Below are 13,759 nucleotides of genomic sequence, written 5' to 3' on the forward strand. Positions count from 1 at the left end.
TAAATGGTACACAGTGGATGGTTCCATTGAAGGAAAACAAGCTGTTGCAGGAATAAGAATAAAGTAATTGGGCATAAAGTGTGAAACGCATCTCCATAGAGAGATCTGGATGCAGTGTTCAGCCTGAGAAAATTTAGTGAAAGTAACCTAAAGATTAGGTGCATTGAGACTTATTCACATGACACATTTCTTCTTGTTTTGTATTATCTTGCCGCTTTTAAGCCTTGAGTGTTGTAATTGGGTGTGTTTTTCATTTACCGTATTTTTCGCCCTATAGGGCACACCGGCCCATAGGGCGCACTTATTTTTTTTTGGGGGGGGGGGAAGAAAAATATTTTCCCCCCCCCAAGCCCCAAAGAGCAAAGAAGCCATGACAGCGAGCGGGATGGATCCTGCTAGCTGTCCTGGCTTGGTTTTTAGCCTCGGGGCTGGGGGTCCGGGAGCAATGGGGAGGTTGCGCAACCTCACCATTGCTCCTGGAGCCTGCGGGGCGGGGGGAGCCCGAGCTTCCCCAGCCCCCAGAACGGGTTCCCGCCGGGCTCCCAAGGCTTGCGGATAGCTTCAGCAAAAGCCTGCATTCGCCCCATAGGACGCACACACATTTCCCCTTCATTTTTGGAAGGGAAAAAGTGCGTCCTATGGGGCGAAAAATACGGTAGGTTTTCGAACCATGTATAATGTTTTACTATGTATTTATAAAGAGTCCTTTAAAAGAGGCCCCGTACACATGTTCCACTGGGCCTCTTTTAAAAGACTCACCCTGTATATGCTGGAAGCTACCCAGAGTGACTGGGGCAACCCAGTCAGATGGGCAGGGTAGAAATAATAAATTTATTGCTATTATTATTATTATTAACCAAATATATATTGTATGAAATCTACTGATAAATTAGAACTGTTCAGAGGAAATCATAGTGATCTATATACCATGTATAACATGCAAAAAGCACATTATTTATTAATTTCATAAAATTTATATACTGCTTGGTTGTAAAAACAAAACAAAGAAGGCCTTCAAAACAAATATGCTTAGTTCTTGATGTTGTGATGTTGGCAATTGTGAGAAGGCCAGGAATTTAAATAGTGAAGAAACTATAATTGCTTTTAGTACCATTTTATTTAACCAGGACAAGCTTGTAAGCATATTTACCCCCTACTTGAATGTAGAATGTGTGTGCAGAAGATATATTACTTGAAATGCGGGACCATCTTACAAAATCTAGAATAATGGAGACTGACTTGGTGAAGCCTTTATTTGATTCTTTGCTTCGAGTTGCTTTGGGAACCTATTTTGCTGATCTTGATCATTCTGAAGAGAAGAAAGAAAAGGTATAATTAGATAAAAATGCATGTTTTGTATTGCCTGCTTGCTTGTCTGATAGCCTAATTTATGTTCTCATTATATGTTACGGAACATTAATAAATGTTATATTTGTACCATCAGTCTTCAGAAACAGTAGGCTCTTTACAAATAGTTCAGATAGCAGATGGGTCAGAATTAGAAAAATCTCTCATAGGGCATAGCGAAGGAGTGACTTGATGGGCATAAGAATAAAGGAGTTGCCTTCTTCTGTATCAAACCTCTGGGCATGGAAAATATAGGGACTAACGTAAGAACAGCCCTGCTCAATCAGGACAAAGGCCTATCAAGTCCAGCATTTTGCTTTCCCACAATGATTAAGAAGGCGGCAATAGGAAGCTCACATGCAGGAGACAAGGGCTATTGCTGTTTTCTCCCACCATTGGCATTCTGATACTGGAGGTGGCCCATAGCCATCATGGCTTAGAGCCTTATCTTCTGTGAATTTTACAAATCCCCCTTTAAAGTAATCTAAGATGGTAACCATCACTACAGAATTCTGTAGTTTAAGTAAAGGATAAAGGGACCCCTGACCATTAGGTCCAGTCGTGACCGACTCTGGGGTTGCGGCGCTCATCTCCCTTTATTGGCCGAGGGAGCCGGCATACAGCTTCTGGGTCATGTGGCCAGCATGACTAAGTCGCTTCTGGGGAACCAGAGCAGTGCACGGAAACGCCGTTTACCTTCCCGCTGGAGCGGTACCTATTTATCTACTTGCACTTTGACATGCTTTCGAACTGCTAGGTTGGCAGGAGCAGGGACTGAGCAACGGGACTCAGCAAGTCTTAGGCGCTGTGGTTTAACCCACAGTGCCACCAGCGTCCCATAATTCCGTAGTTTAGCTATGTGCTATTTATCTTGAATCTTCCAACCTTCATCTTCATTTGATGGCCCTGGGTATTAGTGAGGAAGTAAAATATCTCTTTATCCACTTTCTCTACAACATGCGTTATTATAGACACCTTCACCATGTCCCCCCTTACTCACTTTTTTTGTAAATAGAAAAGCCGCAAATATTGTAATCTTTCCTCAAAGGGAAGTTACTCCAGTCACCTTTTTTGTGCAAGTTTCTTTTCCTTTTTCTTCTGTTCCTTTCTCATTTGAGCACAAGGCATCCATTTTCTGAAGGAAGCCTCATTGTCTTAAATAGATTCCTTGTCTCTGCTCATTAGCCATGCTGACATCTTCTTGAACTTGGTGCTATCTTTTCTAATCTGTGGTGTGCATTATAGCTGAGCTTCTATTGTTGTGGTTTTAAATTGCCCTGAAGCTGTCTGGAGAGATTCAGCTCTCAACAACTTCTTCTTCTTCTTCTTCTTCTTCTTCTTCTTCTTCTTCTTCTTCTTCCCACTCCCCTAATTTGTTTTGGAAGTTCTGAAAAGCAGAATTTGAGGACAGCTGGAAGGTCTGTCTTCTGTTGACTTCAAGAAAGTGGGCAAGTGAGGGAGCTTCATAAGTTGTGAGCCAGGATGTCTATGTGGACTTGAACATGAAGACATTGGGGTTTTGTGTATCTAGTTTATTTGCTGAATGCAGTTTTCTTGGAACTTCTTTGGATAACTTCATGGTCCGTCTTGTTCTTTCTGCTCTTGTATGTAACTTCTACACTCTGCACAACAGTTAAACAGTATTCCAAGTGCCAAAATGACAGAACAGCTAGAATCCATAACAATTGAAGTAATGGATGTGTCAAATCTTGTCTATTTGAAAATACTTGACTGTGGTCAAATATTCTATGAAGCCCAGAATCTTCTGCAGGTTTTTAACGGATGAGCTTAAACATATAAAATATGCATGTCACAGATCCAGCAGTCTGAAAAGGAACCTGCACCTCAGGCTGGTGATATATCTGAAGAAGCTGAAGAATCCCAGTGCTGTGGCTTTACATTTTTTGCTGAAGAAGAAGGCTATGATGCAGACAGTGAAAGCAATCCTGATGACAGTGAAAGCAAGGATGAAGGTAAGTCTGAACTTAATTTCATGTGATGCACCCATGGTTTTCTCAGATACATCTTGGTTTACATTCCAGCAGCATTCACATGTGTGCATAGTAGTTTTCCAGCTCTGGTGGTTGAATCATGGTTTGATGGTGAATCTTTAAATACAGTGGTCCAGTTCACATGTCATGGTAAAACATAGTTAACAGTTTACCATGATTGTTCTGATCTCTGCTCCTCCACTTCAGTGCATGGGGAAATGGACCACAATTCCTGTACAGTATTAGCATTATGTCTCTACTGGGCATTGTGGTTTGTTTCACTCCAAACCACTATCAGCAAGCCAAGTACAAACTTTGGCTATTGATCATCATCTCCAGTTCAAACGTTAACACTAAGCCAGTGGTCGTGTTTCTTTCTCCAGTATAGTAGCAGGAAAGAACAAAGCGGGTGAGATTGTCACACTCATGGTAAACCATTAAATATGGTTACCACGATGTAAGAATACTGGAACCCCGTAGGCTTATTTGTTCTGACAACTTGTACAGATGAATCTGTACTGGTTTTTGGCTGGCTGTCATCTTAAAGTCACATTTGCTGCTTATTTTCACTCATGTTTTGTAGTCTGCTTGCCTGAGTCTGGAAAGGAGGAGCATGTTGGCAGCATTGCCTAGGATCTGCAAAATTTAAAAATATTACTACTGAATCACAGCAGTTGCTGCTGCTGTATTCCTCTGGTTCCAGATTTCTTATAAACTTGTGAAATGAGTAGACAAGTTATAACTCTTGTTTTATTTTGCTCATGGGACCTGTAATTTATTATTATTTTTTAATTGATAGTGGTACTGTATTTGAAGCTTTCAGTGTACAGCTCAACCTTTTATAAAGCAGGCGCTTTGTAGGTTATGATTTTCCTTAAGCAGGATGGCACAAAAGTGTCGGCATGCAGTAGTGGTGGTGAGGCATAAGCACATCAGTAAATAGAAAGATTTAAAAAATGGATTATTGTAGTGTATATGCTTGTCAATCTGCAACCCACTGCCCGATGAGTCCCTTAGTATATGAACATGCATGGTTTACTTTGTGCATTTCTGCATGATAATTGTATGCTTAAAAAGACCCCGGTTGTCTGATAACCACACCAGATCCTTGTTAATTAAAAGTTGGGCAGTAGGGGCAAAGCTCCACAAAATAGGTAGGTAGATAGGGCAGAGAGTAGCTGAATTTCAGCAGATAACCATGCTCCTTCCTTTCTAGGAACAGACATTAAGAAAGATAAAGGATGTTTCGGCTATTCCAGTTTTGCCAGTGACACAGCAGAAACCCTCATTCAAGGGGAATTAATATATCCTGAAATCTGTATGTTGGAATTGCATTTACTCTCTGCTAGCAACCCAAGCCTAGATGTCCTTACACATGTTTTCCAGAGCTTCTTGAAAGCAATCAGGCTGAAGGGAAAAAATGCAATGTTACTTATGCAGCAGGTAAGTGACGCCAATTCTATGACCTTGCACATATATAGTATACATATCTGATATACAGTAGTTCTACAACAGGGTCCCACACATTCACAAGTCTCTGCTCATCTGTCCCTGAATTACTTGGCCAGTGTAGGTGGGATAGAAAGTTGGGAAGGTCATAGACAATTCAAGGAACCTTTCAAGCGCGTGATCCCTATTTTCTTACCTGCCCCCTCCCCATTGCTTTCCTCTGTTTTAGGAGAGCCATCAGTGTTCCAATGGCAGTAATCATTTCACCAAATCACATCCCAGCTCAGACCTATTTGAATGCGCATGAATCAGCTTGCCTCACACTAGCAAAAGAGGCAGAGAATACCATTCTCAGTTGGCCTAGAACAGGCATGTCCAAAGTCCGTTTCAGGGGCCTAATCCGGCCTGCCTGTTGATTTAATCTGGCCCCTGTGGCAGTATATGTCCTGGGGTAAAATCCTTTAAAAAAAGCTCAACAACTTTGGGGTAAAATTGTATGTTCACTTCATCAAATCTGGCCCTCTTTGAAAAAAAGTTGGGGCACCCCTGGCCTAGAAGCATAGGGTTTAGAGTAAGTGTGGGCGAGAACAACAGCAGAGGTGAGCAACAACCAGAATGTCTCTTTTCTGGAAATGCTGTAAGAGTGCTGGACTTAAGGGCGCAGACACAATCTCCAAGGCTTGAAGAAAACAAAAACAAGATCTGTTCATTGTGCAGTTCATTAAGCACTAGTGCATCTGTAGGCCACATTCCCATATATCTGTTCTCTATTTGGTAGTCATCTTAATGTCGTTAGGATGGTCTTCAAGTGAAGGCAAAGAGTAAGAGCACTGAGGTAACTCTGCAGTTGAGGTAATCAACTGGGAGAGGAAGTCTGAGGGGACAGGACAAGGTCAGGCAAAGCCAGCTTAGAAGGAGGTTGGGACTAGTACTCAGCCAACCACTAAGCTGAAGCCCATTTTCTAAGGACACACTTCCCTATCACTTGGCAGGCATTTTGCTAATTCAAGATGATTGTTCAGTATATAATTTTTTATTTTATTTCTAGGGAGCTGTGAAGAGTCTCTTGGTAGGGTTCCTCCACATATTGACACAGACAGATTCCGATTTTCATGGTGAGTTATAAATAAAAGCAGTCTTTACCTTTTTGGGTACTTCTCACTTGGGCAGGTACTCTTAACTGTAAATTTACAGGTCTCACTGAGCCATGAGTTTAGCATTACGTTCATACTGGCCCCAATGAGTATCACAGAGTGTTTGTTGTGGGGGAGGAAGGGAAAGGAGAATGTTAGCCGCTTTGAGACTCCTTAAAGGGAGTGAAAGGCGGGATATCAAATCCAAACTCCTCTTCAAATGAATTCCAGAAAATTGTAAGATTGAATGCTTCTCGGTTTAAAGAAAGAAGTATAGCCACGGTGGGGCAATAGCCCTAAGTCAATTTATGTTTTGGGTCTCAAGATTTTTGGTTGACAATGTCTTCTGCCAGAAATGTCTTCTTCTTAGGACATAGATTTAAACTAAGAATAATGGAGTAAGTGAATATTACGTCATTATAATCTTGACTTCATAGTATGTATCCACTAAACAGTGGTATGAAGAGTTTGGTGACAGCCTGTCTTGAGTCACAGGGGCAATTGTTAAGTATCATGTTATGTACCTAAATAATGTGGCTTAGAATTTTAGTAGCTCTTCATACCATTGGAAAGTTTCTATTTTTCTTCCTAGGAATTTTTGTTGTTGCTTTAATTCCACTGTGCAAATGTTTTGATTCTAGTTTGCTTTGAGAGGTAGTCTGATAGTATATACAGTGCTACCTCGGGTTACATACGCTTCAGGTTACATACGCTTCAGGTTACAGACTCCGCTAACCCAGAAATATTACCTCGGGTTAAGAACTTTGCTTCAGGATGAGAACAGAAATCGTGCTCTGGAGGCGCAGCAGCAGCAGGAGGCCCCATTAGCTAAAGTGGTGCTTCAGGTTAAGAACAGTTTCAGGTTAAGAACGGACCTCTGGAATGAATTAAGTACTTAACCCGAGGTACCATTTTAGTGCTGTTGCATTGTTTAACCTAGATAAGTATTAATCAGGCTATCATCTACCTCAGAGACCCTCCTGCTCCTGGGGACAAGGCACTTTGAGGTTTTCCCAGTATACAATGGGATAGAAATGTTAGTAGCAAAACTATTTTATGTTGTTGAAATGCTTATATACCAGCCTGTAAGAGCTGCATATCAGGGTTTTTCAGTCTTTTTCTGGTGACAATTCTGTGCAGGATCAGTGGTTGTTCTTGATGTTTTCCTGTGTTTTAGGAGAAATATTACCCAGCAATGCAAGAACTGCTATCAGGATGGGGAGAGGGGTTGACCGGGTGACTTCTTGGATTCTAGCTGCTTATTCTAATAACTTTGGTAGTTTTGATAACATTTTAAAATGAATGATGCTGTTGCTTTTTAGCATGTCAGCAGGTGCTGGTGGATCTGCTGGTGTCTCTGATGAGCTCAAAAACCTGTTCAGAAGAGCTGAGTCTTCTTTTAAGAATCTTTTTGGAAAAAACTCCATCTACGGTAAATTTTTTAGAATGAAATGAAGTACTTTGAAGTACGCTGCCAATGTTGATATAGTAGCTATTTTGTTTTTATTTAGCATTTTCAGAGTGAAGTGGTATGTCAGCCCCCTAATCACATAGTGTGGGTGAAGCAAGTGCCAGATACACATGGCTGGCAGGCAGCAAGCGAGCAAACAAGCAGGATGGGCCAATAGCCGAGAGGGAAAGCCATTCCTGCCACATCTCTCCTCCTCTCCAACAGCCTTCCAAACCAATAAGAATGCTGTGGGATGTGCCTTTCCGGGTCCAGCAACCCTCTGCCCTGCTCTTAGATCCCTCCCCCTCAATTCCAAAAAAATATTAAGAGCCACAATTGAAGGCCCTGCCCCCCATGGGCAGGGGGTTGGCAATCCTTGCTGCAACTAGACACATTGTCATTACAGGTAACTAGTGTCTTGCACAGGGGTGGCCTTCTGGGGGTGGCACATATACACAAAAACACATATACTCAAACTAATTCCTATTAGCTGCTGCTACCCAAACAATCTTACCTTCTGGAGCCGGCACACTAAACGGGTCTTACCACCCCTACCCACAAGCAAGTCAGAGCTTAAAAGTTATTTCTGCACTGGGAAAAACCTGGGCGAAAAGAGTTTTTAAGCTCTCTGGCTTCCATGGATTTAATTCATGTAATTTCAACCAGGTGACCTTCAACTGTGTAAAGTTGAAGCAGCACATGTTCAAGGTGCATTAGTTACAAGTTACTTGTAGAAGGATATTGTAAAGTTGGAAAAGGTCAGAAAAGGGTCAACCAAAATGATCAAGGGGATGGAGAAATTCACCTTTGAGGAAACTGAATATTAGTTGTCTCAAAACAACTTTTTGAGCTGCATCAGTTTCTTTAAAGTGAGCTAATTGAAACTGTTCATTCTTGCAGTTTAGGGTATATAGCAATGAACAGTTACATAGTTCCTGTCTTATTTTCATTTCTTTTAGAGCACGTTGCTCAAAGGAATTCTGAAGATTTTGGAGACAAATACCGAGATGAGGCCCTTACATCATATCTCATTTCCTTTGCATCAAATACCAAATTCAGGAAGTAGCCCTTCGCAAAAACCAACTCTTAGTTTTGGCAGCAAAACCATAGGACTACTAAGACGAGCAAAGTTTGCACAGACCAAGAAGGAAGCAGAGGGGGAGAGCTTGCCTCACCATCTACTTTCTTCTTGGCATGTTGCTCCAATCCATTTGCCTCTGGTTGGGCAAAACTGTTGGCCGCATATGTCTGAAGGTTTCAGCATCTCGTTGTGGTTTTGTACGGAACGCATTCATGAAGTAGATATTTCTTTAGAGAAAGCAAAAAGAATGAAAAGGAGGAGCAAATCACTGATTTCACACGACAGCAGTTTTGATGACATGGGTAAGTCATATTCTGTAATACAATAAAACTGAATCTGTAAAGATATATAGAGAGAGGGAGAGTGTGTGTGTATAAAAATCAGGTCATTCTTCTAGCTGCATATAGTGCCACACATTCAGATGAAAGAACATTGATTCCAAAGAGAGCTTTTTTGAGTTGAAAGATTCCAGCTATAGATAAACATTACACATTGCTGTTCTGTAAGGAGCTCCAAATCACAGTATTGTGTATTTTTAAAAATACTTTTATTTATTTATTTTTAAATATAATAGGATAAAAAAACACTTTTCAACAAAGCAAGAATCAATGGAGTACAAGAATATGACAATTCGAGTAAAGAGAATTATTGCAAAAGCCAACATACCATGCATATTTTTATTCCACTGAAACATAGGAGTTTGGAATTTCATAGAATCATAGAATTGTAGAGTTGGAAGGGATCCTGGGGGTTTGCTTACCCCTGCTATAAATAGTTGGCTCTTGAAGTTTTCTTAGTATGCGTGAATCATAAGTCACACAATAAGCCATTTGCTTACAACTGTATTATTTGCTTGATACTTTCCAGATCCTAGTTTAAGTTGAAGGTTTTAACATATTTCCATGTCTTAGTACCACAGATCAGCAGGCTCTTTAGTCATTTTCACCAGAGGCTTGATACTTAAATCTGCTTCCCTCTCCCCGCTTTCTAAATGGGTTTCTAATATGCATGCAAATCTACCTTGGCTGGGATGCATGCTTCTGTTTTTCCATTCTCAATTGTCTCCTGCATTAATAGTGGTGTTGTTGTTGTTTAGTCGTGTCCGACTTCGTGACCCCATGGACCAGAGCACGCCAGGCACTTCTGTCCTCCACTGCCTCCCGCAGTTTGATCAAACTCATGCTGGTAGCTTCAAGAACACCATCCAACCATCTCATCCTCTGTCGTCCCCTTCTCCTTGTGCCCTCCATCTTTCCCAACATCAGGGTCTTTTCCAGGGAGTCTTCTCTTCTCATGAGGTGGCCAAAGTATTGGAGCCTCAGCTTCACGATCTGTCCTTCCAGTGAGCACTCAGGGCTGATTTCCTTCAGAATGGAGAGGTTTTTTGTTCTTGCAGTCCATGGGACTCTCAAGAGTCTCCTCCAGCACCATATTTCAAAAGCATCAATTCTTCGGCGATCAGCCTTCTTTATGGTCCAGCTCTCACTTCCATACATCACTACTGGGAAAACCATAGCTTTTACTATACAGACCTTTGTTGGCAAGGTGATGTCTCTACTTTTTAAGAAGCTGTGTAGGTTTGTCATTGCTTTTCTCCCAAGAAGCAGGCGTCTTTTAATTTCGTGACTGCTGTCACCATCTGCAGTGATCATGGAACCCAAGAAAGGAAAATCTCTTACTGCCTCCATTTCTTCCCCTTCTATTTGCCAGGAGGTGATGGGACCAGTGGCCATGATCTTTGTTTTTTTGATGTTGAGCTTCAGACCATATTTTGCGCTCTCCTCTTTCACCCTCAATAAAAGGTTCTTTAATTCCTCCTCACTTTCTGCCATCAAGGTTGTGTCATCTGCATATCTGAGGTTGTTGATATTTCTTCCAGCAATCTTAATTCCGGCTTCGGATTCATCCAGCCCAGCCTTTCGCATGATGAATTCTGCATATAAGTTAAATAAGCAGGGAGACAATATACAGCCTTGTCGTACTCCTTTCCCAATTTTGAACCAATCAGTTGTTCCATAGCCAGTTCTAACTGTAGCTTCTTGTCCCACATAGAGATTTCTCAGGAGACAGATGCGGTGATCAGGCACTCCCATTTCTTTAAGAACTTGCCATAGTTTGCTGTGGTCGACACAGTCAAAGGCTTTTGCATAGTCAATGAAGCAGAAGTAGATGTCTTTCTGGAACTCTCTAGCTTTCTCCATAATCCAGCACATGTTTGCAATTTAGTCTCTGGTTCCTCTGCCTCTTCTAAATCCAGCTTGCACTTCTGGGAGTTCTCGGTCCACATACTGCTTAAGCCTTCCTTGTAGAATTTTAAGCATAACCTTGCTAGCGTGTGAAATGAGTGCAATTGTGCGGTAGTTGGAGCATTCTTTGGCACTGCCCTTCTTTGGGATTGGGACGTAGACTGGTCTTCTCCAATCCTCTGGCCACTGCTGAGTTTTCCGAACTTGCTGGCATATTGAGTGTAGCACCTTAACAGCATCATCTTTTAAAATATTAAATAGTTCAGCTGGAATACCATCACTTCCACTGGCCTTGTTATTTGCAGTGCTTTCTAATGCCCATTTAACTTCACTCCAGGATGTCTGGCTCAAGGTCAGCAACCACACTACCTGGGGTGTACGAGACATCCATATCTTTCTGGTATAATTCCTCTGTGTATTCTTGCCACCTCTTCTTGATGTCTTCTGCTTCTGTTAGGTCCCTACCACTTTTGTCCTTTATTGTGGTAATCTTTGTACGAAATGTTCCTTTCATATTTCTGATTTTCTTGGGCAGATCTCTGGTTTTTCCCATTCTGTTGTTTTCCTCTATTTCTTTGCATTGCTCATTTAAGAAGGCCTTCTTGTCTCTCCTTGCTATTCTTTAGAAATCTGCATTCAATTTCCTGTATCTTTCACTATCTCCTTCGCATTGGAGGTCTTTAAGCAGAGGCTTGACAACCATATGTCAGGAGTGCTCTGATGGTGTTTCCTGCTTAGCAGGGGGTTGGACTCGATGGCCCTTGTGGACTATTCCAACTCTATGATTCTATGATTTTGCTTGCCTTCTCTCCCCCGCTATTTGTAAGGCCTCGTTGGACAGCCACTTTGCTTTCTTGCATTTCCTTTTCATTGGGATGGTTTTAGTTGCTGCCTCCTGTATAATGTTACTAGCCTCCATCCATAGTTCTTCAGGCACTCTGTCCAGCAAATCTAAATCCTTAAACCTGTTCCATTAATAGTGTTAATGACATACAATTTGCAAGAAAAGCTCAAGGGTGTTTTGCATATGAAAAACTGCAGGCAATTCACCATTCTTAGCTAGCTATAAATTTATCAGTGGGTTTTCCTCACTCTAGGAAATGCAAAAAGGAAACAAAATGGACAGGAAATTTGGGCATGCCTGCGATGTATATTTCAAATCCAGCTAGGACTCTAGTTTCAACCATGTTATGGAATGCTAGCTACATATTTATACTTTATAGAATGCAAAGCAGTTGCGCTTGTCAGCATCCATTGTTTTAACTATGTACCTGATTTAACCGTTTTTCTAGAAGAAAGCAAAGCTGGAATTGATCACCTCAATTTAGGAGACAAACTTCTTGAAGATGGTTGCCTTCATATATTTTCACTGGGGTCCAAAGCATTGATGATCCAAGTGTGGGCGAATGTGAACACTGGAAGTTTCACATTTCGGTACTGTAAACTTGTTTGTACACACTGACAAATGCATTATTTCTTCTTCTGTTCTAGTAGGTTTAATGTAGGGTCCCATTCAGGGAATTTTAAGCACAATACAGGCAACCACCCATTTTCACGGGGGTTATGTTCTGAGTTACCACACCCGTCAATTAAATAATGTATATTTGAATCCCCATTGAAGAAGCCTGCAAACACCCCATTCCACCCCTTTTTGTGATGTTTTGGGGTTCAGTGTGATTCATGTGTGCACAGTCATGTACATATTGAACTGCATAAATGGTGGGTTGCCTGTGCTATGTTATCAGGAGATCATAGAATTCTTAGCAATGATTCTTATTTATTTTTAACTAACTGCAGTCAGTCTTGTTGCTGCTTGGAGCTCAGGGAATGAGATGCATAAAATGGGTCAGATGATTTTTACCCATCGTCTGTTTTAGATCAGTTTTAATTGGTAATATCATGCTGGCAATTGTATTTCCCGGAGCCTAGTTGGAGAAGAAATCTGTACAGTGTGATAAATAAGATTTTCAAGACTTACAAAAGCGAACATTAGGGGAAAAAAGGATTAATTTACCTTATTACTGAAGGCATAGTTGGGCCGTGTAGTATCCTGATAAAGAGGAATGAAACAGAAAAAAGTGCTCTGAGTTGCTTTGAATATTTTCTTGTGTTTAAAAAAAAAAGCAGGGTAGACAATAAACTGGCTGAAAAATTACACTGCAGCAGAGGGATAAAAGAATAGCTGTGAACAGTTTCAAGCATCCATAATAATGCAGGCGGGAAGGTTGTGCCAACAGTTCTGGTTCTTGAAGTGAAAAGCAACCCAGGAGAACATTTAGGTCATCTCTGATCATCCTGTCACAGGGTAATGATGAGGAGATGGCCATGAACTGGAGCACTGTTGTTTAAACAGTAATAACTAAAGGGGGGGGGTATAGTGGAGAAGGAGAGGATCCAAGCTTCAAAGAACTGTTACAGAAAAAGGGGGGAAATGCCCCAATTAGTTGTAGGCAGAAACCTAGAAAATGAGCGGCAGATAGTATTTTTGTCACTAACAAACTGACATCTCTTGGTTCAGTCTATAAAAGCAATGAAAAACATGGCAAAGTCTGTATGTATTGGAAACCCAACAGACATAGTGTTCCAGAGTAGTATTTTATGCATAAATTTAAAAAAAACATACCGCAATTTAAAAGGATGACAGACTGGCATATTCTCCTATTTTCATAGTATGTGTATGGACCCAAACGATGAAATGAAAGCTGGGCTACTAGCACAAGCGGAAACACCTGAGAACACATTCCTTGTAGGCACGTGGCAGCATATGGCACTGACATACCAGCAACAGCCAGAAAGCAAGAAAAACATCCATGGAACACTGTCCTTATGGATTTCTGGTCAGAGGTAATTCCCCAATGTGGTAAATGATAGAACTATTATCATTAAAGAAGCTCTAGAGGCATTTGCCTTCTCTCTAAATTGGAACGTGATGAAATATGGAAATGCTCACAGCTGAAATAATGGAGTGGTTGCTTACCCTTCTGTTTCTGTTAAACTCTTGCTGCTGGAATCCTTCAGTATCCTTAAATGAGCTCTTTGTACGACTTGCCATCCTAATTAAA

The 13,759-nt window shown here is 41.2% G+C and overlaps 1 protein-coding gene across 3 annotated transcripts in view; it reads left to right on the top strand.

The window, feature by feature from the left end:
• Positions 1 to 13,759, top strand: part of LYST (lysosomal trafficking regulator) — a 79,412-nt gene that overhangs the window by 15,318 nt on the left and 50,335 nt on the right. For all 3 annotated transcript variants that reach the window (XM_082214946.1, XM_082214944.1, XM_082214945.1), the window contains exons 7-14: positions 1,168 to 1,329; positions 3,164 to 3,320; positions 4,555 to 4,781; positions 5,836 to 5,902; positions 7,243 to 7,352; positions 8,330 to 8,753; positions 11,990 to 12,131; positions 13,368 to 13,541. In XM_082214946.1, the coding sequence (XP_082071072.1) occupies positions 1,168 to 1,329; positions 3,164 to 3,320; positions 4,555 to 4,781; positions 5,836 to 5,902; positions 7,243 to 7,352; positions 8,330 to 8,753; positions 11,990 to 12,131; positions 13,368 to 13,541 (1,463 nt within the window). The remainder of the gene's footprint in view (positions 1 to 1,167; positions 1,330 to 3,163; positions 3,321 to 4,554; positions 4,782 to 5,835; positions 5,903 to 7,242; positions 7,353 to 8,329; positions 8,754 to 11,989; positions 12,132 to 13,367; positions 13,542 to 13,759) is intronic.

The sequence above is a fragment of the Podarcis vaucheri genome (assembly GCF_965113315.1).
Source record: "Podarcis vaucheri genome assembly, chromosome: 3".
NCBI classification, from domain to species: domain Eukaryota; kingdom Metazoa; phylum Chordata; class Lepidosauria; order Squamata; family Lacertidae; genus Podarcis; species Podarcis vaucheri.